This window comes from Rhipicephalus microplus, unplaced genomic scaffold (genome assembly GCF_043290135.1).
Source record: "Rhipicephalus microplus isolate Deutch F79 unplaced genomic scaffold, USDA_Rmic scaffold_14, whole genome shotgun sequence".
Taxonomy (NCBI): domain Eukaryota; kingdom Metazoa; phylum Arthropoda; class Arachnida; order Ixodida; family Ixodidae; genus Rhipicephalus; species Rhipicephalus microplus.
The window spans coordinates 6,146,945-6,174,240 of record NW_027464587.1 but is presented as its reverse complement, the minus strand read 5'-3'; the positions used below and the strand labels follow the sequence as shown (position 1 = coordinate 6,174,240).

Sequence of the window (27,296 nt, the reverse complement as noted above, 5' to 3'; positions counted from 1 at the left end):
TATATGGCAGCACCAAGCCCATCCGGCCCTGGTGACTTGCCGTTACCCAGGTTATCTATAGCTGATTCAATTTCTGCCACAGTGATTTCTACTTCCAGTAGCTCCCGCTCAGAGTCTTCCAATCTCGGCATAAGGGTCAGAAAGTCCTCTTTGAATCGTTCGGGGTCATTGATTGTATGGCTAAGGAGTTGCGTATAAAACTCGACAAAGGCGTGCTTTATCTGTTCGCGGTCCCGGGTAATGTAATTGCGGTATCGAATTTCATTTATCTCTTTGTTTGCTGCATGTTTCTTTTCTTCACTGAGCACCCGCTTAGTGGGCGTTTCACCCATCCACAGCCGTTCAGTGCGAGCCCTTATCATTGCTCCGCGGTACTTTTCGTCGTCGATGAATTCGAGCTTTGCTTTCGCCTCCTTTATTTCTTTCTTAAATTTTCCCGGCACTTCATTTTCTACGCTTAACATGTAGTCTAGTTCGCTTTGTAACTGCCTCTCTTGTTGCCTTTCCCGATTACGTAATACACAGGCTCTTTCAATCGCTATCATCTTTATATCACACTTCATTTGCTCCCACACAGCTATGAAGTTATTGGTCTCCAAACGAAGAGCATTTGAAAGACATTCTTTGGTTTTTGTGACAAATATTTCATCTTGCAGCAGCTTTTCATTAAATTTCCATAGAAACCAATTAAACTTCGCAGCCTTACGTTTTTCGCCAATGTTGACCTTGACCAGACAATGATCACTAAAACTAAGATGTTGAATTTGATAAGATGAGCATAGTGGCACCAACTTTGCCGACAAATATATTCTGTCTAACCTCGCGTGCGAATGACCTTGAAAGTGCGTATATCCTACTTCACCCTCTCGCGTCATTACATAACCGACATCTTCCAGCCCTGTCTCGTTCACTATTTTATTCAACAGCTCAGCGCTTCTATCGCGCACATTGAAGCTCGTTGTCTTATCCTCAGCTCTACAGACACAATTGAAGTCCCCTAGAACCACAACATTTCTTTCCGTTTTCAAGAATCCTTCAATCGCTCTGAAAAAAAATTCCCGTTCGTGCGATCTATTCGGTGCATAAACACACACAACGCGCCAAGGCATTCCAGAAACACTGAAGTCGCACACAACCAGCCTACCGCTATCGCAGGTAGACACATTTTCAACAACCGCGATACTACTACGTATGAAAACGACACAGCCTCCTGACCGCCCAACAGCATGACAAACGCAGACATTGTACCTAGAGCGAAAAACTTGAACCATTTGCTCCGTTTGTTCTTCACTTTCCATTTTAGTTTCTTGTACAGCCAGGAGGTCTATGTCGTTTTCTAACAAAATGCGACTAATCTGGCATTGTCTCCTGCGCGAACACAGGCCTCTTGAGTTCAACGTCGCGATGCAAATACCAGTTTTAAAGTTAGTCGCCATTTCTTGAAGGTTGTTTCGTCAGGTGTCATACTCACGTCGCAACAGTGGTTGCGTGTGCTCAGCGTAGAAAGCCTCGGAACGTCTCCTCCGCTACGGCGGGGCCGACGTTTGAGTGCCCCTACGGTCAGGAGACAGGTTTGGTCGTGGTTTAAAGGTAGGCCGACGACCAGTCGCCGTCTTTGTTGGAGGTTCATTGATGGCCGACGTGTCAACATTTCCGGTACGGTCAGGTGTTTCACGAGCTCGCTTAAAAGCGATAGCACCGGCCTTGGTCATCTCGGCGTCCGTTGCTTCCGGGCCGCCCTCTCGCGCAGCTGAAGATGACTTGCTCGCTGCTGTAGCGTCGTTCTCTACTGCTGCCGTGTCTAAATTCGTTCCTGGCGCACCAGAGTGCTTGTCGCCTTTATTGGTAGATTCCAGTGCGGCCCCAGAAGACTGTTCAGGGGGCGTGGCAGGGCCTTCCGTATAACCGTCTTCCCTGCTCGCTTCTTCGGCATCCACGGCATCCATCAGGTGTTCAGACACTTCGTCTGTTTGGCCTGGGCCCGCAATGCTGGCGTACGACCTCACACAGTGGGCGTCATCGTGGCCATAGCGACGACAGACCCCACAGCGCGGCACGCGGCAATCCCGTCGAATGTGTCCGATAGCCCGGCATCGGAGGCATAGCGGTGCTCTGCCAGGAATTACGACGAGCGCCATATCCTCCGCAACTCGCAGTTGGTGTGGCAGGTCGTCCACGGACACGCCCGCGTGTAGCCTCAGCGTGACCGACCGCGTGGTTGAACCTTTATCATTGCAACCCTGCACCTTCCATTTATCTCTGCTTATCTCGGTCACTTTTCCGTAGGGCGTTAAGGCGACTCGCACAGCCTCGTCCGGCACGCCATGAAGAAGCCAGTACAACTTCAGCCGCACACCTCGATCACGGGGGTCAACCACCATACAGCGATGGTCCTTTAGATCAAAAGACTCCGCCGCCAGCATCTTCTTTTTACCCTCATCATCCTTGAACGTCACTGCCCATACATGATTCATTTGGTATGCCCCTAGGGCAACCACTTCCGGCAGCAGCGAAAGACGGGCAAGGCTGTCTCGGACATGCTCCACTCGATATGGCCTGGCTTTCAAGTTTCCGTGCAAAAAAACCGTGTGCAAAACGGAATCACCTGAAGGCAGCTGAGGCAGAACAACCTGGAAATCTTCGCCTGGCTTTTCGGTACACCTGATACCGCGGCCCACACGGGCCGCTGAAACCGCCCCTACGCGGGAGCACATGATAAACACGTCCGTTCACTGTCGTGGCCGGAAGTGGAATCCTTGCGCCACGGAGACAGTCGTGCTCCACTCTCACCACCATCAGAACATATCTTCAAAGCTATCAGCCCACAGAAAAAAAAGCGCCGCACCACCAGAGGGTGGGCTCGAACCTCTAACCTTTCGGTTAACAGCCGATCGCGCTAGCCAATTGCGCAACGGAGACAGTCGTGCTCCAATCTCACCACCGTCAGATCATACCTTCAAAGCTATCAGCGCAATGAAAAAAGCAACACACCCCTCCCGGCAGAGCTCGAAACCCCAACCTTTCGGTTAACAGCCGATCGCGCTAGCTCATTGCGCCACGGAGACAGTCTTGCTCCCCACTCACCACCATCAGAACATATCTTCAAAGCTATCAGCCCAAAGAAAAAAAATCGCCGCACCACCACCGGGTGGGCTCGAACCTCCAACCTTTTGGTTAACAGCCGATCGCGCTAGCCAATTGCGCCACGGAGACAGTTCTGCTACACTCTCACCACCATCAGAACATAACTTCAAAGCTATCAGGCCAAAGATAAAAAGCACCGCACCACCACCGGGTGTGCTCGAACCTCCAACCTTTCGGTTAACAGCCGATCGCGCTAGCCAATTGCGCCACGGAGACAGTCGTGCTCCACTCTCACCACCATCAGAACATATCTTCAAAGCTATCAGCCCACAGAAAAAAAAGCGCCGCACCACCACAGGGTGGGCTCGAACCTCCAAACTTTCGGTTAACAGCCGATCGCGCTAGCCAATTGCGCCACGGAGACAGTCGTGCTCCAATCTCACCACCGTCAGATCATACCTTCAAAGCTATCAGCGCAATGAAAAAAGCAACACACCCCTCCCGGCAGAGCTCGAAACTCCAACCTTTCGGTTAACAGCCGATCGCGCTAGCCCATTGCGCCACGGAGACAGTCTTGCTCCCCACTCACCACCATCAGAACATATCTTCAAAGCTATCAGCCCAAAGAAAAAAAATCGCCGCACCACCACCGGGTGGGCTCGAACCTCCAACCTTTTGGTTAACAGCCGATCGCGCTAGCCAATTGCGCCACGGAGACAGTTCTGCTACACTCTCACCACCATCAGAACATATCTTCAAAGCTATCAGCCCGAAGATAAAAAGCACCGCACCACCACCGGGTGTGCTCGAACCTCCAACCTTTCGGTTAACAGCCGATCGCGCTAGCCAATTGCGCCACGGAGACAGTCGTGCTCCACTCTCACCACCATCAGAACATATCTTCAAAGCTATCAGCCCACAGAAAAAAAAGCGCCGCACCACCACAGTGTGGGCTCGAACCTCCAAACTTTCGGTTAACAGCCGATCGCGCTAGCCAATTGCGCCACGGAGACAGTCGTGCTCCAATCTCACCACCGTCAGATCATACCTTCAAAGCTATCAGCGCAATGAAAAAAGCAACACACCCCTCCCGGCAGAGCTCGAAACTCCAACCTTTCGGTTAACAGCCGATCGCGCTAGCCCATTGCGCCACGGAGACAGTCTTGCTCCCCACTCACCACCATCAGAACATATCTTCAAAGCTGTCAGCCCAAAGAAAAAAAAGCGCCGCACCATCCCCGGGTGGGCTCGAACCTCCAACCTTTTGGTTAACAGCCGATCGCACTAGACAATTGCGCCATGGAGACAGTTCTGCTCCACTCTCACCACCATCAGAACATATCTTCAAAGCTATCAGCCCAAAGAAAAAAAAGCGCCGCACCACCACCGGGTGGGCTCGAACCTCCAACCTTTCGGTTAACAGCCGATCGCGCTAGCCAATTGCGCCACGGAGACAGTCGTGCTCCACTCTCACCACCATCAGAACATATCTTCAAAGCTATCAGCCCACAGAAAAAAAAGCGCCGCACCACCACAGGGTGGGCTCGAACCTCCAAACTTTCGGTTAACAGCCGATCGCGCTAGCCAATAGCGCAACGGAGACAGTCGTGCTCCAATCTCACCACCGTCAGATCATACCTTCAAAGCTATCAGCGCAATGAAAAAAGCAACACACCCCTCCCGGCAGAGCTCGAAACCCCAACCTTTCGGTTAACAGCCGATCGCGCTAGCTCATTGCGCCACGGAGACAGTCTTGCTCCCCACTCACCACCATCAGAACATATCTTCAAAGCTATCAGCCCAAAGAAAAAAAAGCGCCGCACCACCACCGGGTGGGCTCGAACCTCCAACCTTTTGGTTAACAGCCGATCGCGCTAGCCAATTGCGCCACGGAGACAGTTCTGCTACACTCTCACCACCATCAGAACATATCTTCAAAGCTATCAGCCCAAAGATAAAAAGCACCGCACCACCACCGGGTGTGCTCGAACCTCCAACCTTTCGGTTAACAGCCGATCGCGCTAGCCAATTGCGCCACGGAGACAGTCGTGCTCCACTCTCACCACCATCAGAACATATCTTCAAAGCTATCAGCCCACAGAAAAAAAAAGCGCCGCACCACCACAGGGTGGGCTCGAACCTCCAAACGTTCGGTTAACAGCCGATCGCGCTAGCCAATTGCGCCACGGAGACAGTCGTGCTCCAATCTCACCACCGTCAGATCATACCTTCAAAGCTATCAGCGCAATGAAAAAAGCAACACACCCCTCCCGGCAGAGCTCGAAACTCCAACCTTTCGGTTAACAGCCGATCGCGCTAGCCAATTGCGCCACGGAGACAGTCCTGCTCCACTCTCACCACCATCAGAACATATCTTCAAAGCTATCAGCCCAAAGAAAAAAAAGCGCCACACCACCACCGGGTGGGCTCGAACCTCCAACTTGTCGGTTAACAGCCGATCACGCTAGCCAATTGCGCCACGGAGACAGCCCTGCTCCACTCTCACCACCATCAGAACATATCTTTAAAGCTATCAGCCCACAGAAAAAAAAGCGCCGCACCACCACCGGGTGGGCTCGAACCTCCAACCTTTCGGTTAACAGCCGATCGCGCTGGCCAATTGCGCCACGGAGACAGTCGTGCTCCACTCTCACCACCATCAGAACTTATCTTCAAAGCTATCAGCCCACAGAAAAAAAAGCGCCGCACCACCACAGGGTGGGCTCGAACCTCCAACCTTTTGGTTAACAGCCGATCGCGCTAGCCAATTGCGCCACGGAGACAGTTCTGCTACACTCTTACCACCATCAGAACATATCTTCAAAGCTATCAGCCCAAAGAAAAAAAGCACCGCACCACCACCGGGTGTGCTCGAACCTCCAACCTTTCGGTTAACAGCCGATCGCGCTAGCCAATTGCGCCACGGAGACAGTCGTGCTCCACTCTCACCACCATCAGAACATATCTTCAAAGCTATCAGCCCACAGAAAAAAAAGCGCCGCACCACCTCAGGTTGGCCTCGAACCTCCAAACTTTCGGTTAACAGCCGATCGCGCTAGCCAATTGCGCCACGGAGACAGTCGTGCTCCAATCTCACCACCGTCAGATCATACCTTCAAAGCTATCAGCGCAATGAAAAAAGCAACACACCCCTCCCGGCAGAGCTCGAAACTCCAAACTTTCGGTTAACAGCCGATCGCGCTAGCCCATTGTGCCACGGAGACAGTCTTGCTCCCCACTCACCACCATCAGAACATATCTTCAAAGCTGTCAGCCCAAAGAAAAAAAAGCGCCGCACCACCACCGGGTGGGCTCGAACCTCCAACCTTTCGGTTAACAGCCGATCGCGCTAGCCAATTGCGCCACGGAGACAGTCGTGCTCCAATCTCACCACCGTCAGATCATACCTTCAAAGCTATCAGCGCAATGAAAAAAGCAACACACCCCTCCCGGGAGAGCTCGAAACTCCAACCTTTTGGTTAACAGCCGATCGCGCTAGCCCAATGCGCCACGGAGATAGTCTTGCTCCCCTCTCACCACCATCAGAACATATCTTCAAAGCTATCAGCACAAAGAAAAAAAAGCGCCGCACCACCACCGGGTGGGCTCGAACCTCCAACCTTTCGGTTAACAGCCGATCGCGCTAGCCAATTGCGCCACGGAGACAGTCATCCTCCACTGTCACCACCATCAGAACATATCTTCAAAGCTATCAGCGCAAAGAAAAAAGCAACACACCACTCCCGGGAGGGCTCGAACCTTCAACTCTTCGGATAACAGCCGATCGCGCTGGCCAATTGCGCCACGGAGACAGTCCTGCTCCACTCACCACAATTAGAACATAACTTCAAAGCTATAAGCCTAAAGAAAAAAAAGCGCCGCACCACCACCGGGTGGGCTCGAACCTCCAACCTTTCGGTTAACAGCCGATCGCGCCAGCCAGTTGCGCCACGGAGACAGTCGTGCTTCACTCTCACCACCATCAGAACATATCTTCAAAGCTATCAGCCCAAAGAAAAAAAGCACCGCACCACCACCGGGTGGGCTCGAACCTCCAACCTTTCGGTTAACAGCCGATCGCGCTAGCCAATTGCGCCACGGAGACAGTCGTGCTCCACTCTCACCACCATCAGAACATATCTTCAAAGCTATCAGCCCACAGAAAAAAAAGCGCCGCACCACCACAGGGTGGGCTCGAACCTCTAACCTTTCGGTTAACAGCCGATCGCGCTAGCCAATTGCGCAACGCAGACAGTCGTGCTCCAATCTCACCACCGTCAGATCATACCTTCAAAGCTATGAGCGCAATGAAAAAAGCAACACACCCCTCCCGGCAGAGCTCGAAACCCCAACCTTTCGGTTAACAGCCGATCGCGCTAGCTCATTGCGCCACGGGGACAGTCTTGCTCCCCACTCACCACCATCAGAACATATGTTCAAAGCTATCAGCCCAAAGAAAAAAAATCGCCGCACCACCACCGGGTGGGCTCGAACCTCCAACCTTTTGGTTAACAGCCGATCGCGCTAGCCAATTGCGCCACGGAGACAGTTCTGCTACACTCACCACAATTAGAACATAACTTCAAAGCTATAAGCCTAAAGAAAAACAAGCGCCGCACCACCACCGGGTGGGCTCGAACCTCCAACCTTTCGGTTAACAGCCGATCGCGCTAGCCAGTTGCGCCACGGAGACAGTCGTGCTCCACTCTCACCACCATCAGAACATATCTTCAAAGCTATCAGCCCAAAGAAAAAAAGCACCGCACCACCACCGGGTGGGCTCGAACCTCCAACCTTTCGGTTAACAGCCGATCGCGCTAGCCAATTGCGCCACGGAGACAGTCGTGCTCCACTCTCACCACCATCAGAACATATCTTCAAAGCTATCAGCCCACAGAAAAAAAAAGCGCCGCACCACCACAGGGTGGGCTCGAACCTCTAACCTTTCGGTTAACAGCCGATCGCGCTAGCCAATTGCGCAATGGAGACAGTCGTGCTCCAATCTCACCACCGTCAGATCATACCTTCAAAGCTATCAGCGCAATGAAAAAAGCAACACACCCCTCCCGGCAGAGCTCGAAACCCCAACCTTTCGGTTAACAGCCGATCGCGCAAGCTCATTGCGCCACGGAGACAGTCTTGCTCCCCACTCACCACCATCAGAACATATCTTCAAAGCTATCAGCCCAAAGAAAAAAAATCGCCGCACCACCACCGGGTGGGCTCGAACCTCAAACCTTTTGGTTAACAGCCGATCGCGCTAGCCAATTGCGCCACGGAGACAGTTCTGCTACACTCTCACCACCATCAGAACATATCTTCAAAATTATCAGGCCAAAGATAAAAAGCACCTCACCACCACCGGGTGTGCTCGAACCTCCAACCTTTCGGTTAACAGCCGATCGCGCTAGCCAATTGCGCCACGGAGACAGTCGTGCTCCACTCTCACCACCATCAGAACATATCTTCAAAGCTATCAGCCCACAGAAAAAAAAGCGCCGCACCACCACAGGGTGGGCTCGAACCTCCAAACTTTCGGTTAACAGCCGATCGCGCTAGCCAATTGCGCCACGGAGACAGTCGTGCTCCAATCTCACCACCGTCAGATCATACCTTCAAAGCTATCAGCGCAATGAAAAAAGCAACACACCCCTCCCGGCAGAGCTCGAAACTCCAACCTTTCGGTTAACAGCCGATCGCGCTAGCCCATTGCGCCACGGAGACAGTCTTGCTCCCCACTCACCACCATCAGAACATATCTTCAAAGCTGTCAGCCCAAAGAAAAAAAAGCGCCGCACCACCCCCGGGTGGGCTCGAACCTCCAACCTTTTGGTTAACAGCCGATCGCACTAGACAATTGCGCCATGGAGACAGTTCTGCTCCACTCTCACCACCATCAGAACATATCTTCAAAGCTATCAGCCCAAAGAAAAAAAAGCGCCGCACCACCACCGGGTGGGCTCGAACCTCCAACCTTTCGGTTAACAGCCGATCGCGCTAGCCAATTGCGCCACGGAGACAGTCGTGCTCCACTCTCACCACCATCAGAACATATCTTCAAAGCTATCAGCCCACAGAAAAAAAAGCGCCGCACCACCACAGGGTGGGCTCGAACCTCCAAACGTTCGGTTAACAGCCGATCGCGCTAGCCAATTGCGCAACGGAGACAGTCGTGCTCCAATCTCACCACCGTCAGATCATACCTTCAAAGCTATCAGCGCAATGAAAAAAGCAACACACCCCTCCCGGCAGAGCTCGAAACCCCAACCTTTCGGTTAACAGCCGATCGCGCTAGCTCATTGCGCCACGGAGACAGTCTTGCTCCCCACTCACCACCATCAGAACATATCTTCAGAGCTATCAGCCCAAAGAAAAAAAAGCGCCGCACCACCACCGGGTGGGCTCGAACCTCCAACCTTTTGGTTAACAGCCGATCGCGCTAGCCAATTGCGCCACGGAGACAGTTCTGCTACACTCTCACCACCATCAGAACATATCTTCAAAGCTATCAGCCCAAAGATAAAAAGCACCGCACCACCACCGGGTGTGCTCGAACCTCCAACCTTTCGGTTAACAGCCGATTGCGCTAGCCAATTGCGCCACGGAGACAGTCGTGCTCCACTCTCACCACCATCAGAACATATCTTCAAAGCTATCAGCCCACAGAAAAAAGCAACACACCCCTCCCGGCAGAGCTCGAAACTCCAACCTTTCGGTTAACAGCCGATCGCGCTAGCCAATTGCGCCACGGAGACAGTCCTGCTCCACTCTCACCACCGTCAGAACATATCTTCAAAGCTATCAGCCCAAAGAAAAAAATGCGCCACACCACCACCGGGTGGGCTCGAACCTCCAACTTGTCGGTTAACAGCCGATCACGCTAGCCAATTGCGCCACGGAGACAGCCCTGCTCCACTCTAACCACCATCAGAACATATCTTTAAAGCTATCAGCCCACAGAAAAAAAAGCGCCGCACCACCACCGGTTGGGCTCGAACCTCCAACCTTTCGGTTAACAGCCGATCGCGCTAGCCAACTGCGCCACGGAGACAGTCGTGCTCCACTCTCACCACCATCAGAACATATTTTCAAAGCTATCAGCCCAAAGAAAAAAAGCACCGCACCACCACCGGGTGGGCTCGAACCTCCAACCTTTCGGTTAACAGCCGATCGCGCTAGCCAATTGCGCCACGGAGACAGTCGTGCTCCACTCTCACCACCATCGGAACATATCTTCAAAGCTATCAGCCCACAGAAAAAAAAGTGCCGCACCACCACAGGGTGGGCTCGAACCTCCAAACTTTCGGTTAACAGCCGATCGCGCTAGCCAATTGCGCAACGGAGACAGTCGTGCTCCAATCTCACCACCGTCGGATCATACCTTCAAAGCTATCAGCGCAACGAAAAAAGCAACACACCCCTCCCGGCAGAGCTCGAAACCCCAACCTTTCGGTTAACAGCCGATCGCGCTAGCTCATTGCGCCACGGAGACAGTCTTGCTCCCCACTCACCACCATCAGAACATATCTTCAAAGCTATCAGCCCAAAGAAAAAAAAAGCGCCGCACCACCACCGGGTGGGCTCGAACCTCCAACCTTTTGGTTAACAGCCGATCGCGCTAGCCAATGGCGCCACGGAGACAGTTCTGCTACACTCTTACCACCATCAGAACATATCTTCAAAGCTATCAGCCCAAAGAAAAAAAGCACCGCACCACCACCGGGTGTGCTCGAACCTCCAACCTTTCGGTTAACAGCCGATCGCGCTAGCCAATTGCGCCACGGAGACAGTCGTGCTCCACTCTCACCACCATCAGAACATATATTCAAAGCTATCAGCCCACAGAAAAAAAAGCGCTGCACCACTACAGGGTGGGCTCGAACCTCCAAACTTTCGGTTAACAGCCGATCGCGCTAGCCAATTGCGCAACGGAGACAGTCGTGCTCCAATCTCACCACCGTCAGATCATACCTTCAAAGCTATCAGCGCAATGAAAAAAGCAACACACCCCTCCCGGCAGAGCTCGAAACCCCAACCTTTCGGTTAACAGCCGATCGCGCTAGCTCATTGCGCCACGGAGACAGTCTTGCTCCCCACTCACCACCATCAGAACATATCTTCAAAGCTATCAGCCCAAAGAAAAAAAAGCGCCGCACCACCACCGGGTGGGCTCGAACCTCCAACCTTTTGGTTAACAGCCGATCGCGCTAGCCAATTGCGCCACGGAGACAGTTCTGCTACACTCTCACCACCATCAGAACATATCTTCAAAGCTATCAGCCCAAAGATAAAAAGCACCGCACCACCACCGGGTGTGCTCGAACCTCCAACCTTTCGGTTAACAGCCGATCGCGCTAGCCAATTGCGCCACGGAGACAGTCGTGCTCCACTCTCACCACCATCAGAACATATCTTCAAAGCTATCAGCCCACAGAAAAAAAAGCGCCGCACCACCACAGGGTGGGCTCGAACCTCCAAACGTTCGGTTAACAGCCGATCGCGCTAGCCAATTGCGCCACGGAGACAGTCGTGCTCCAATCTCACCACCGTCAGATCATACCTTCAAAGCTATCAGCGCAATGAAAAAAGCAACACACCCCTTCCGGCAGAGCTCGAAACTCCAACCTTTCGGTTAACAGCCGATCGCGCTAGCCCATTGCGCCACGGAGACAGTCTTGCTCCCCACTCACCACCATCACAACATATCTTCAAAGCTGTCAGCCCAAAGAAAAAAAAGCGCCGCACCACCACCGGGTGGGCCTGAACCTCCAACCTTTTGGTTAACAGCCGATCGCACTAGCCAATTGCGCCATGGAGACAGTTCTGCTCCACTCTCACCACCATCAGAACATATCTTCAAAGCTATCAGCCCAAAGAAAAAAAAGCGCCGCACCACCACCGGGTGGGCTCGAACCTCCGACGTTTCGGTTAACAGCTGATCGCGCTAGCCAATTGCGCCACGGAGACAGTCCTGCTCCACTCTCACCACCATCAGAACATATCTTCAAAGCTATCAGCCCAAAGAAAAAAAGCACCGCACCACCACCGGGTGGGCTCGAACCTCCAACCTTTCGGTTAACAGCCAATCGCGCTAGCCAATTGCGCCACGGAGACAGTTCTGCTCCACTCTCACCACCATCAGAACATATCTTCAAAGCTATCAGCCCAAAGAAAAAAAGCGCCGCACCACCACCGGGTGGGCTCGAACCTCCAACTTGTCGGTTAACAGCCGATCACGCTAGCCAATTGCGCCACGGTGACAGCCCTGCTCCACTCTCACCACCATCAGAACATATCTTTAAAGCTATCAGCCCACAGAAAAAAAAGCGCCGCACCACCACCGGGTGGGCTCGAACCTCCAACCTTTCGGTTAACAGCCGATCGCGCTAGCCAATTGCGCCACGGTGACAGTCGTGCTCCACTCTCACCACCATCAGAACATATCTTCAAAGCTATCAGCCCAAAGAAAAAAAGCACCGCACCACCACCGGGTGGGCTCGAACCTCCAACCTTTCGGTTAACAGCCGATCGCGCTAGCCTATTGCGCCACGGAGACAGTCGTGCTCTACTCTCACCACCATCAGAACATATCTTCAAAGCTATCAGCCCACAGAAAAAAAGCACCGCACCACCACCGGGTGGGCTCGAACCTCCAACCTTTCGGTTAACAGCCAATCGCGCTAGCCAATTGCGCAACGGAGACAGTCGTGCTCCAATCTCACCACCGTCAGATCATACCTTCAAAGCTATCAGCGCAATGAAAAAAGCAACACACCCCTCCCGGCAGAGCTCGAAACCCCAACCTTTCGGTTAACAGCCGATCGCGCTAGCTCATTGCGCCACGGAGACAGTCTTGCTCCCCACTCACCACCATCAGAACATATCTTCAAAGCTGTCAGCCCAAAGAAAAAAAAGCGCCGCACCACCACCGGGTGGGCTCGAACCTCCAACCTTTTGGTTAACAGCCGATCGAACTAGCCAATTGCGCCATGGAGACAGTTCAGCTCCACTCTCACCACCATCAGAACATATCTTCAAAGCTATCAGCCCAAAGAAAAAAAGCGCCGCACCACCACCGGGTGGGCTCGAACCTCCGATGTTTCGGTTAACAGCTGATCGCGCTAGCCAATTGCGCCACGGAGACAGTCCTGCTCCACTCTCACCACCATCAGAACATATCTTCAAAGCTATCAGCCCAAAGAAAAAAACCACCGCACCACTACCGGGTGGGCTCGAACCTCCAACCTTTCGGTTAACAGCCAATCGCGCTAGCCAATTGCGCCACGGAGACAGTCCTGCTCCACTCTCACCACCATCAGAACATATCTTCAAAGCTATCAGCCCAAAGAAAAAAAGCGCCGCACCACCACCGGGTGGGCTCGAACCTCCAACTTGTCGGTTAACAGCCGATCACGCTAGCCAATTGCGCCATGGAGACAGCCCTGCTCCACTCTCACCACCATCAGAACATATCTTTAAAGCTATCAGCCCACAGAAAAAAAAGCGCCGCACCACCACCGGGTGGGCTCGAACCTCCAACCTTTCGGTTAACAGCCGATCGCGCTAGCCAATTGCGCCACGGTGACAGTCGTGCTCCACTCTCACCACCATCAGAACATATCTTCAAAGCTATCAGCCCAAAGAAAAAAAGCACCGCACCACCACCGGGTGGGCTCGAACCTCCAACCTTTCGGTTAACAGCCGATCGCGCTAGCCAATTGCGCCACGGAGACAGTCGTGCTCCACTCTCACCACCATCAGAACATATCTTCAAAGCTATCAGCCCACAGAAAAAAAGCGCCGCACCAGCACAGGGTGGGCTCGAACCTCCAACCTTTCGGTTAACAGCCGATCGCGCTAGACAATTGCGCCACGTAGGCAGTCCTGCTCCACTCTCACCACCATCAGAACATATCTTCAAAGCTATCAGCCCAAAGAAAAAAAAAGCGCCGCACCACCACCGGGTGGGCTCGAACCTCCGACGTTCCGGTTAACAGCTGATCGCGCTAGCCAATTGCGCCACGGAGACAGTCCCGCTCCACTCTCGCCACCATCACAACATACCTTCAAATCTTTCATCCCAAAGAAAAAAAAGCACCGCACCACCTCCGGGTGGGCTCGAACCTCCAACCTTTCGGTTAACAGCCAATCGCGCTAGCCAATTGCGCCACGGAGACAGTCCTGCTCCACTCTCACCACCATCAGAACATATCTTCAAAGCTATCAGCCCAAAGAAAAAAAAGCGCCACACCACCACCGGGTGGGCTCGAACCTCCAACTTGTCGGTTAACAGCCGATCACGCTAGCCAATTGCGTCACGGAGACAGCCCTGCTCCACTCTCACCACCATCAGAACATATCTTTAAAGCTATCAGCCCACAGAAAAAAAAGCGCCGCACCACCACCGGGTGGGCTCGAACATCCAACCTTTCGGTTAACAGCCGATCGCGCTAGCCAATTGCGCCACGGAGACAGTCGTGCTCCACTCTCACCACCATCAGAACATATCTTCAAAGCTATCAGCCCACAGAAAAAAAAGCGCCGCACCACCACAGGGTGGGCTCGAACATCTAACCTTCCGGTTAACAGCCGATCGCGCTAGCCAATTGCGCCACGGAGACAGTCGTGCTCCAATCTCACCACCGTCAGATCATACCTTCAAAGCTATCAGCGCAATGAAAAAAGCAACACACCTCTCCCGGCAGAGCTCGAAACCCCAACCTTTCGGTTAACAGCCGATCGCGCTAGCTCATTGCGCCACGGAGACAGTCTTGCTCCCCACTCACCACCATCAGAACATATCTTCAAAGCTATCAGCCCAAAGAAGAAAAAGCGCCGCACCACCACCGGGTGGGCTCGAACCTCCAACCTTTTGGTTAACAGCCGATCGCGCTAGCCAATTGCGCCACGGAGACAGTTCTGCTACACTGTCACCACCATCAGAACATATCTTCAAAGCTATCAGCCCAAAGAAAAAAAGCACCGCACCACCACCGGGTGTGCTCGAACCTCCAACCTTTCGGTTAACAGCCGATCGCGCTAGCCAATTGCGCCACGGAGACAGTCGTGCTCCACTCTCACCACCATCAGAACATATCTTCAAAGCTATCAGCCCACAGAAAAAAATGCGCCGCACCACCACATGGTGGGCTCGAACCTGCAAACTTTCGGTTAACAGCCGATCGCGCTAGCCAATTGAGCCACGGAGACAGTCGTGCTCCAATCTCACCACCGTCAGATCATACCTTCAAAGCTATCAGCGCAATGAAAAAAGCAACACACCCCTCCCGGCAGAGCTCGAAACTCCAACCTTTTGGTTAACAGCCGATCGCGCTAGCCCATTGCGCCACGGAGACAGTCTTGCTCCCCACTCACCACCATCAGAACATATCTTCAAAGCTGTCAGCCCAAAGAAAAAAAAGCGCCGCACCACCACCGGGTGGGCTCGAACCTCCAACCTTTTGGTTAACAGCCGATCGCACTAGCCAATTGCGCCATGGAGACAGTTCTGCTCCACTCTCACCACCATCAGAACATATCTTCAAAGCTATCAGCCCAAAGAAAAAAAAAGCGCCGCACCACCACCGGGTGGGCTCGAACCTCCGTCGTTTCGGTTAACAGCTGATCGCGCTAGCCAATTGCGCCACGGAGACAGTCCTGCTCCACTCTCACCACCATCAGAACATATCTTCAAAGCTATCAGCCCAAAGAAAAAAAGCACCGCACCACCACCGGGTGGGCTCGAACCTCCAACCTTTCGGTTAACAGCCAATCGCGCTAGCCAATTGCGCCACGGAGACAGTCCTGCTCCACTCTCACCACCATCAGAACATATCTTCAAAGCTATCAGCCCAAAGAAAAAAAGGCGCCGCACCACCACCGGGTGGGCTCGAACCTCCAACTTGTCGGTTAACAGCCGATCACGCTAGCCAATTGCGCCACGGAGACAGCCCTGCTCCACTCTCACCACCATCAGAACATATCTTTAAAGCTATCAGCCCACAGAAAAAAAAGCGCCGCACCACCACCGGGTGGGCTCGAACCTCACCTTTCGGTTAACAGCCGATCGCGCTAGCCAATTGCGCCACGGTGACAGTCGTGCTCCACTCTCACTACCATCAGAACGTATCTTCAAAGCTATCAGCCCAAAGAAAAAAAGCACCGCACCACCACCTGGTGGGCTCGAACCTCCAACCTTTCGGTTAACAGCCGATCGCGCTAGCCAATTGCGCCATGGAGACAGTCGTGCTCCACTCTCACCACCATCAGAACATATCTTCAAAGCTATCAGCCCACAGAAAAAAAGCGCCGCACCAGCACAGGGTGGGCTCGAACCTCCAACCTTTCGGTTAACAGCCGATCACGCTAGCCAATTGCGCCACGGAGACAGTCGTGCTCTAATCTCACCACCGTCAGATCATACCTTCAAAGCTATCAGCGCAATGAAAAAAGCAACACACCCCTCCCGGCAGAGATCGAAACTCCAACCTTTCGGTCAACAGCCGATCGCGCTAGCCCATTGCGCCACGGAGACAGTCTTGCTCCCCACTCACGACCATCAGAACATATCTTCAAAGCTATCAGCGCAAAGAAAAAAAAGCGCCGCACCACCACCACCGGGTGGGCGCGAACCTCCAACCTTTCGGTTAACAGCCGATCGCGCTAGCGAACTGCGCCACGAAGACAGTCCTGCTCCACTCTCACCACCATCAGAACATATCTTCAAAGCTATCAGCCCCCAGAAAAAAAGCGCCGCACAACCACCGGGTGGGCTCGAACATCCTACTTTTCGGTTAACAGCCAATCACGCTAGCCAATTGCGCCACGGAGACAGTCCTGCTCTACTCTCACCACCATCGGAACATATCTTCAAAGCTATCAGCCCACAGAAAAAAAACGCCGCACAACCACTGGGTAGGCTCGAACCTCCAACTTTTCGGTTAACAGCCGATCGCGCTAGCCAATTGCGCCACGAAGACAGTCGTGCTCCACTCTCACCACCATCAGAACATATCTTCAAAGCTATCAGCCCAAAGAAAAAAAAGCACCGCACCACCACCGGGTGGGCTCGAACCTCCAACCTTTCGGTTAACAGCCGATCGCGCTAGCCCATTGCGCCACGGAGACAGTCTTGCTCCCCTCTCATCACCATCAGAACATATCTTCATAGCTATCAGCCCAAAGAAAAAATGCGCCGCACCACCACCGGGTTGGCTCGAACCTCCAACCTTTCGGTTAACAGCCGACCGCGCTAGCCAATTGCGCCTCGGAGACAGTCCTGCTCCACTCTCACCACCATCAGAACATATCTTCAAAGCTATCAGCCCAAAGAAAAAAAGCACCGCACCACCACCGGGTGGGCTCGAACCTCCAACCTTATCGGTTAACAGCCAATCGCGCTAGCCAATTGCGCCACGAAGAGAGTCCTGCTCCACTCTCACCACCGTCAGAACATATCTTCAAAGCTATCAGCCCAAAGAAAAAAAAGCGCCGCACCACCACCGGGTGGACTCGAACCTCCAACCTTATCGGTTAACAGCCGATCGCGCTATCCAATTGCGCCACGGAGACAATCGTGCTCCACTCTCACCACCATCAGAACATATCTTCGAAGCTATCAGCCCAAAGAAAAAAAAGCACCGCACCACCACCGGGTGGGCTCGAACCTCCAACCTTATCGGTTAACAGCCAATCGCGCTAGCCAATTGCGCCACGAAGAGAGTCCTGCTCCACTCTCACCACCGTCAGAACATATCTTCAAAGCTATCAGGCCAAAGAAAAAAAAGCGCCGCACCACCACCGGGTGGGCTCGAACCTCCAACCTTATCGGTTAACAGCCGATCGCGCTATCCAATTGCGCCACGGAGACAATCGTGCTCCACTCTCACCACCATCAGAACATATCTTCAAAGCTATCAGCGCAAAGAAAAAAAAACACACCCCACCCGCGAGGGCTGGAACCTCCAAATTTTCGGTTATTAGCCGATCGCGCTAGCCAATTGCGCCACGGGGGCAGTCCTGCTCCACTCTCACCACCGTCAGAACATTTCTTCAGAGCTACCAGACCAAAGAAAAAAAGACGCCGCACCACCACCGGGTGGGCTCGAACCTCCAACTTTTCGGTTAACAGTCGATCATGCTAGCCGATTGCGCCACGGAGACAGTCCTGCTCCACTCTCACCACCATCAGAACATATCTTTAAAGCTATCAGCCCACAGAAAAAAAAGCGCCGCACCACTACCGGGTGGGCTCGAACCTCCAACCTTTCGGTTAACAGCCGATCGCGCTAGCCAATTGCGCCACGGAGACAGTCGTGCTCTACTCTCACCACCGTCACAACATACCTTCAAAGCTATCAGCGCAAAGAAAAAAAGCAACACACCCCTCCCAGGAGAGCTCGAAACTCCAACCTTTCGGTTAACAGCCGATCGCGCTAGCCCATTGCGCCACGGAGACAGTCTTGCTCCCCTCTCATCACCATCAGAACATATCTTCAAAGCTATCAGCCCAAAGAAAAAATGCGCCGCACCAACACCGGGTGGGCTCGAACCTCCAACCTTTCAGTTAACAGCCGATCGCGCTAGCCTATTGCGCCATGTAGACAGTCGTGCTCCACTCTCACCACCATCAGAACATATCTTCGAAGCTATCAGCCCAAAGAAAAAAAAGCACCGCACTACCACCGGGTGGGCTCGAACCTCCAACCTTTCGATTAGCAGCCTATCGCGCTAGCCAATTGCGCCACGGAGACAATCGTGCTCCACTCTCACCACCATCAGAACATATCTTCAAAGCTATCAGCGCAAAGAAAAAAGCAACACACCCCACCCGGCAGGGCTGGAACCTCCAACTTTTCGGTTAATAGCCGATCGCGCTAGCCAATTGCGCCACGAAGACAGTCCTGCTCCACTCTCACCACCATCAGAACATATCTTCAAAGCTATTACCGCAAAGAAAAAAGCAACACACCACTCCCGTGAGGGCTCGAAACTCCAACCTTTCGGTTAAAAGCCGATCACGCTAGCCAATTGTGCCACGGAGACAGTCCTGCTCCACTCTCACCACCATCAGAACATATCTTTAAAGCTATCAGCCGACAGAAAAAAAAGCGCCGCACCACCACCGGGTGGGCTCGAACCTCCAACCTTTCGGTCAACAGCCGATCGCGCTAGCCAATTGCGCCACGGAGACAGTCGTGCTCCACTCTCACCACCGTCAGAACATACCTTCAAAGCTATCAGCGCAAAGAAAAAAAGCAACACACCCCTCCCGGGAGAGCTCGAAACTCCAACCTTTCGGTTAACAGCCGATCGCGCTAGCCCATTGCGCCACGGAGACAATCTTGCTCCCCTCTCATCACCATCAGAACATATCTTCAAAGCTATCAGCCCAAAGAAAAAATGCGCCGCACCTCCACCGGGTGGGCTCGAACCTCCTACCTTTCGGTTAACAGCCGATCGCGCTAGCCTATTGCGCCACGGAGACAGTCGTGCTCGACTCTCACCACAATCAGAACATATCTTCAAAGCTATCAGCCCAAAGAAAAAAAAGCACCGCACCGCCACCGGGTGGTCTCGAACCTCCAACCTTTCAGTTAGCAGCCGATCGCGCTAGCCAATTGCGCCCCGGAGACAATCGTGCTCCACTCTCACCACCATCAGGACATATCTTCAAAGCTATCAGCGCAAAGAAAAAAGCAACACACCCCACCCGGGAGGGCTGGAACCTCCAACTTTTCGGTTAATAGCCGATCGCGCTAGCCAATTGCGCCACGGGGGCAGTCCTGCTCCACTCTCACCACCGTCAGAACATTTCTTCAGAGCTATCAGGCCAAAGAAAAAAGCAACACACCCCACCCGGGAGGGCTGGAAACTCCAACCTATTGGTGAACAGCCGATCGCGCTAGCCAATTGTGCCACGGGGGCACCTGCTCCACTCTCACCACTGTCAGAACATTTCTTCAGAGCTATCAGACCGATAAAAAAGGCGCCGCACCACCACCGGGTGGGCTCGAACCTCCAACCTTTCGGTTAACAGCCAATCGCGCTAGCCATTTGCGCAACAGAGACAGTCGTGCTCCACTCTCACCACCGTCAGACCATTTCTTCAGAGCTATCACCCCAAAGAAAAAAAAGCGCCGCACCACCACCGGGTGGGCTCAAACCTCCAACCTTTCGGATAACAGCCGATCGCGCTAGCCCATTGCGCCACGGAGACAGTCTTGCTCTACTCTCACCACCATCAGAACATATCTTCAAAGCTATCAGCGCAAAGAAAAAAAAGCGCCGCACCACCACTGGGTGGGCTCGAACCTTCAACCTTTCGGTTAACAGCCGATCGCGCAAGCCAATTGCACCACGGAGACAGTGCAGCTCCACTCTCACCACCACCAGAACATATCTTCAAAGCTATCAGCCCAAAGAAAAAAAAGCGCCGCCCCACCACCGGGTGGGCTCGAAACTCCAACCTTTCGGTTAACAACGAAATCGCGCTAGCCAATTGCGCCACGGAGATAGTCCTGCTCCACTCTCACCACCATCAGAACATATCTTCAAAGCTATCAGCGCAAAGAAAAAAGCAACACACCATTCCCGGGAGGGCTCGAAACTACAACCTTTCGGTTAACAGCCTATCGCGCTAGCCCATTGCGCCACGGAGACAGTCTTGCTCTACTCTCACCACCATCAGAACATATCTTCAAAGCTATCAGCGCAAAGAAAAAAAAGCGCCGCACCACCACCGGGTGGGCTCGAACCTTCAACCTTTCGGTTAACAGCCGATCGCGCAAGCCAATTGCGCCACGGAGACAGTGCAGCTCCACTCTCACCACCATCAGAACATATCTTCAAAGCTATCAGCCCAAAGAAAAAAAAGCGCCGCCCCACCACCGGGTGGGCTCGAACCTCCGACGTTTTGGTTAACAGCTGATCGCGCTAGCCAATTGCGCCACGGAGACAGTCCTGCTCCACTCTCACCACCATCAGAACATATCTTCAAAGCTATCAGCCCAAAGAAAAAAAAGCACCGCACCACCACCGGGTGGGCTCGAACCTCCAACCTTTCGGTTAACAGCCAATCGCGCTAGCCAATTGCGCCATGGAGACAGTCCTGCTCCACTCTCACCACCATCAGAACATATCTTCAAAGCTATCAGCCCACAGAAAAAAAAGCGCCGAGCAACCACCGGGTAGGCTCGAACCTCCAACTTTTCGGTGAAGAGCCGATCGCGCTAGCCAATTGTGCCACGGAGACAGTCCTGCTCCACTCTCACCACCATCAGAACATATGTTCAACGCTATCAGCCCACAGAAAAAAAAGCGCCGCACCACCACCGGGTGGGCTCGAACCTCCGACCTTTTGGTTAACAGCCGATCGCGCTAGCCAATTGCGAGTGGAGACAGTCCTGCTCCACTGTCACCACCATCAGAACATATCTTCAAAGCAATCAGCCCAAAGAAAAAAAGCACCGCACCACTACCGGGTGGGCTCGAACCTCCAACCTTTCGGTTAACAGCTGATCGCGCTAGCCAATTGCGCCACGGAGACAGTCGTGCTCCACTCTCACCACCATCAGAACATATCTTCAAAGCTATCAGCCCACAGAAAAAAAAGCGCCGCACCACCACAGGGTGGGCTTGAACCTCCAACCTTTCGGTTAACAGCTGATCGCGCTAGCCAATTGCGCCATGGAGACAGTAGTGCTCCAATCTCATCACCGTCAGATCATACCTTCAAAGCTATCAGAGCAATGAAAAAAGCACTACACACCTCCCGGCAGAGCTCGAAACTCCAACCTTTCGGTTAACAGCCGATCGCGCTAGCCCATTGCGCCACAGAGACAGTCTTGCTCCCCACTCACCACCATCAGAACATATCTTCAAAGCTATCAGCCCAAAGAAAAAAAAGCGCCGCACCACCACCGGGTGGGCTCGAACCTCCAACCTTTCGGTTAACAGCCGATCGCGCTAGCCAATTGCACCACGGAGACAGTCGTGCTCTACTCTCACCACCATCAGAACATATCTTCGAAGCTATCAGCCCAAAGAAAAAAAAGCACCGCACCACCACCGGGTGGGCTCGAACCTCCAACCTTTCGTTTAGCAGCCTATCGCGCTAGCCAATTGCGCCACGGAGACAATCGTGCTCCGCTCTCACCACCATCAGAACATATCTTCAAAGCTATCAGCGCAAAGAAAAAAGCAACACACCCCACCCGGCAGGGCTGGAACCTCCAACTTTTCGGTTAATAGCCGATCGCGCTAGCCAATTGCGCCACGAAGACAGTCCTGCTCCACTCTCACCACCATCAGAACATATCTTCAAAGCTATTACCGCAAAGAAACAAGCAACACACCACTCCCGTGAGGGCTCGAAACTCCAACCTTTCGGTTAAAAGCCGATCGCGCTAGCCAATTGCGCCATGGAGACAGTCTTGCTCCACTCTCACCACCATCAGAACATATCTTCAAAGCTATCAGTCCAAAGAAAAAAAAGCGCCGCACCACCACCGGGTGGGCTCGAACCTCCAACCTTTCGGTTAACAGCCGATCGCGCTAGCCAATGGCGCTATGGAGAGAATTGTGCTCCACTCTCACCACCATCAGAACATATCTTCAAAGCTATCAGCGCAAGGAAAAAAGCAACACACCCCACCCGGGAGGGCTCGAACCTCCAACCTTTCGATTAACAGCTGATCTCGCCAGCCAATTGCGCCACCGAGACAGCCCTGCTCTACTCTCACCACCTTCAGAACATATCTTCAAAGCTATCAGCCCAAAGAAAAAAAAGTGCCGGCCCACCACCGGGACCTCCAACCTTTCGGTTAACAGCCGATCGCGCTAGCCAATTGCGCCACGGAGACAGTCCTGCTCCACTCTCACCACCATCAGAACATATCTTCAAAGCTATCAGCCCAAAGAAAAAAAAGCGCCGCTTCACCACCGGGTGGGCTCGAACCTCCAACTTTTCGGTTAACAGTCGATCACGCTAGCCAATCGTGCCACGGAGACAGTCCTGCTCCACTCTCACCACCATCAGAACATATCTTTAAAGCTATCAGCCGACCGAAAAAAAAGCGCCGCACCACCACCGGGTGGGCTCGAACCTCCAACCTTTCGGTCAACAGCCGATCGCGCTAGCCAATTGCGCCACGAAGACAGTCGTGCTCCACTCTCACCACCGTCAGAACATACCTTCAAAGCTATCAGCGCAAAGAAAAAAAGCAACACACCCCTCCCGGGAGAGCTCGAAACTCCAACCTTTCGGTTAACAGCCGATCGCGCTAGCCCATTGCGCCACGGAGACAATCTTGCTCCCCTCTCATCACCATCAGAACATATCTTCAAAGCTATCAGCCCAAAGAAAAAATGCGCCGCACCACCACCGGGTGGGCTCGAACCTCATACCTTTCGGTTAACAGCCGATCGCGCTAGCCTATTGCGCCACGGAGACAGTCGTGCTCGACTCTCACCACCATCAGAACATATCTTCAAAGCTATCAGCCCAAAGAAAAAAAAGCACCGCACCGCCACCGGGTGGTCTCGAACCTCCAACCTTTCAGTTAGCAGCCGATCGCGCTAGCCAATTGCGCCCCGGAGACAATCGTGCTCCACTCTCACCACCATCATGACATATCTTCAAAGCTATCAGCGCAAAGAAAAAAGCAACACACCCCACCCGGGAGGGCTGGAACCTCCAACTTTTTGGTTAATAGCCGATCGCGCTAGCCAATTGCGCCACGGGGGCAGTCCTGCTCCACTCTCACCACCGTCAGAACATTTCTTCAGAGCTATCAGACCAAAGAAAAAAGCAACACACCCCACCCGGGAGGACTGGAAACTCCAACCTATTGGTTAACAGCCGATCGCGCTAGCCAATTGCGCCACGGGGGCACCTGCTCCACTCTCACCACTGTCAGAACATTTCTTCAGAGCTATCAGACCGAAGAAAAAAGGCGCCGCACCACCACCGGGTGGGCTCGAACCTCCAACCTTTCGGTTAACAGCCAATCGCGCTAGCCATTTGCGCAACAGAGACAGTCGTGCTCCACTCTCACCACCGTCAGACCATTTCTTCAGAGCTATCACCCCAAAGAAAAAAAAGCGCCGCACCACCACCGGGTGGGCTCAAACCTCCAACCTTTCGGATAACAGCCGATCGCGCTAGCCCATTGCGCCACGAAGACAGTCTTGCTCTACTCTCACCACCATCAGAACATATCTTCAAAGCTATCAGCGCAAAGAAAAAAAAGCGCCGCACCACCACCGGGTGGGCTCGAACCTTCAACCTTTCGGTTAACAGCCGATCGCGCAAGCCAATTGCGCCACGGAGACAGTGCAGCTCCACTCTCACCACCATCAGAACATATCTTCAAAGCTATCAGCCCAAAGAAAAAAAAGCGCCGCCCCACCACCGGGTGGGCTCGAACCTCCAACCTTTCGGTTAACAACGAAATCGCGCTAACCAATTGCGCCACGGAGATAGTCCTGCTCCACTCTCACCATCATCAGAACATATCTTCAAAGCTATCAGCGCAAAGAAAAAAGCAACACACCATTCCCGGGAGGGCTCGAAACTCCAACCTTTCGGTTAACAGCCTATCGCGCTAGCCCACTGCGCCACGGAGACAGTCTTGCTCTACTCTCACCACCATCAGAACATATCTTCAAAGCTATCAGCGCAAAGAAACAAAAGCGCCGCACCACCACCGGGTGGGCTCGAACCTTCAACCTTTCGGTTAACAGCCGATCGCGCAAGCCAATTGCGCCACGGAGACAGTGCAGCTCCACTCTCACCACCATCAGAACATATCTTCAAAGCTATCAGCCCAAAGAAAAAAAAGCGCCGCCCCAACACCGGGTGGGCTCGAACCTCCGACGTTTCGGTTAACAGCTGATCGCGCTAGCCAATTGCGCCACGGAGACAGTCCTGCTCCACTCTCACCACCATCAGAACATTTCTTCAGAGCTATCACCCCAAAGAAAAAAAAGCGCCGCACCACCACCGGGTGGGCTCAAACCTCAAACCTTTCGGATAACAGCCGATCGCGCTAGCCCATTGCGCCACGGAGACAGTCTTGCTCTACTCTCACCACCATCAGAACATATCTTCAAAGCTATCAGCGCAAAGAAAAAAAAGCGCCGCACCACCACTGGGTGGGCTCGAACCTTCAACCTTTCGGTTAACAGCCGATCGCGCAAGCCAATTGCACCACGGAGACAGTGCAGCTCCACTCTCACCACCACCAGAACATATCTTCAAAGCTATCAGCCCAAAGAAAAAAAAGCGCCGCCCCACCACCGGGTGGGCTCGAAACTCCAACCTTTCGGTTAACAACGAAATCGCGCTAGCCAATTGCGCCACGGAGATAGTCCTGCTCCACTCTCACCACCATCAGAACATATCTTCAAAGCTATCAGCGCAAAGAAAAAAGCAACACACCATTCCCGGGAGGGCTCGAAACTACAACCTTTCGGTTAACAGCCTATCGCGCTAGCCCATTGCGCCACGGAGACAGTCTTGCTCTACTCTCACCACCATCAGAACATATCTTCAAAGCTATCAGCGCAAAGAAAAAAAAGCGCCGCACCACCACCGGGTGGGCTCGAACCTTCAACCTTTCGGTTAACAGCCGATCGCGCAAGCCAATTGCGCCACGGAGACAGTGCAGCTCCACTCTCACCACCATCAGAACATATCTTCAAAGCTATCAGCCCAAAGAAAAAAAAGCGCCGCCCCACCACCGGGTGGGCTCGAACCTCCGACGTTTTGGTTAACAGCTGATCGCGCTAGCCAATTGCGCCACGGAGACAGTCCTGCTCCACTCTCACCACCATCAGAACATATCTTCAAAGCTATCAGCCCAAAGAAAAAAAAGCACCGCACCACCACCGGGTGGGCTCGAACCTCCAACCTTTCGGTTAACAGCCAATCGCGCTAGCCAATTGCGCCATGGAGACAGTCCTGCTCCACTCTCACCACCATCAGAACATATCTTCAAAGCTATCAGCCCACAGAAAAAAAAGCGCCGAGCAACCACCGGGTAGGCTCGAACCTCCAACTTTTCGGTGAAGAGCCGATCGCGCTAGCCAATTGTGTCACGGAGACAGTCCTGCTCCACTCTCACCACCATCAGAACATATGTTCAACGCTATCAGCCCACAGAAAAAAAAGCGCCGCACCACCACCGGGTGGGCTCGAACCTCCGACCTTTTGGTTAACAGCCGATCGCGCTAGCCAATTGCGAGTGGAGACAGTCCTGCTCCACTGTCACCACCATCAGAACATATCTTCAAAGCAATCAGCCCAAAGAAAAAAAGCACCGCACCACCACCGGGTGGGCTCGAACCTCCAACCTTTCGGTTAACAGCTGATCGCGCTAGCCAATTGCGCCACGGAGACAGTCGTGCTCCACTCTCACCACCATCAGAACATATCTTCAAAGCTATCAGCCCACAGAAAAAAAGCGCCGCACCACCACAGGGTGGGCTTGAACCTCCAACCTTTCGGTTAACAGCTGATCGCGCTAGCCAATTGCGCCATGGAGACAGTAGTGCTCCAATCTCATCACCGTCAGATCATACCTTCAAAGCTATCAGAGCAATGAAAAAAGCACTACACACCTCCCGGCAGAGCTCGAAACTCCAACCTTTCGGTTAACAGCCGATCGCGCTAGCCCATTGCGCCACAGAGACAGTCTTGCTCCCCACTCACCACCATCAGAACATATCTTCAAAGCTATCAGCCCAAAGAAAAAAAAGCGCCGCACCACCACCGGGTGGGCTCGAACCTCCAACCTTTCGGTTAACAGCCGATCGCGCTAGCCAATTGCACCACGGAGACAGTCGTGCTCTACTCTCACCACCATCAGAACATATCTTCGAAGCTATCAGCCCAAAGAAAAAAAAGCACCGCACCACCACCGGGTGGGCTCGAACCTCCAACCTTTCGTTTAGCAGCCTATCGCGCTAGCCAATTGCGCCACGGAGACAATCGTGCTCCGCTCTCACCACCATCAGAACATATCTTCAAAGCTATCAGCGCAAAGAAAAAAGCAACACACCCCACCCGGCAGGGCTGGAACCTCCAACTTTTCGGTTAATAGCCGATCGCGCTAGCCAATTGCGCCACGAAGACAGTCCTGCTCCACTCTCACCACCATCAGAACATATCTTCAAAGCTATTACCGCAAAGAAACAAGCAACACACCACT

The 27,296-nt window shown here is 53.2% G+C and overlaps 1 protein-coding gene across 1 annotated transcript; it reads right to left on the bottom strand.

Moving 5' to 3' along the window:
* Positions 1-1,010: 1,010 nt before the first annotated feature.
* Positions 1,011-2,732, bottom strand: LOC119183970 (uncharacterized). Its single transcript, XM_037433821.2, has one exon. It carries the CDS (start codon positions 2,712-2,714, stop codon positions 1,527-1,529), a length of 1,188 nt encoding a protein of 395 aa, XP_037289718.2. The 5' UTR covers positions 2,715-2,732; the 3' UTR covers positions 1,011-1,526.
* Positions 2,733-27,296: the final 24,564 nt, after the last annotated feature.

Coding starts and splice junctions, on each gene's coding strand:
- LOC119183970 (XM_037433821.2), bottom strand. CDS start 2,714: ATGTGCTCCCGCGTAGGGGCGGTTTCAGCGGCCCGTGTGGGCCGCGGT.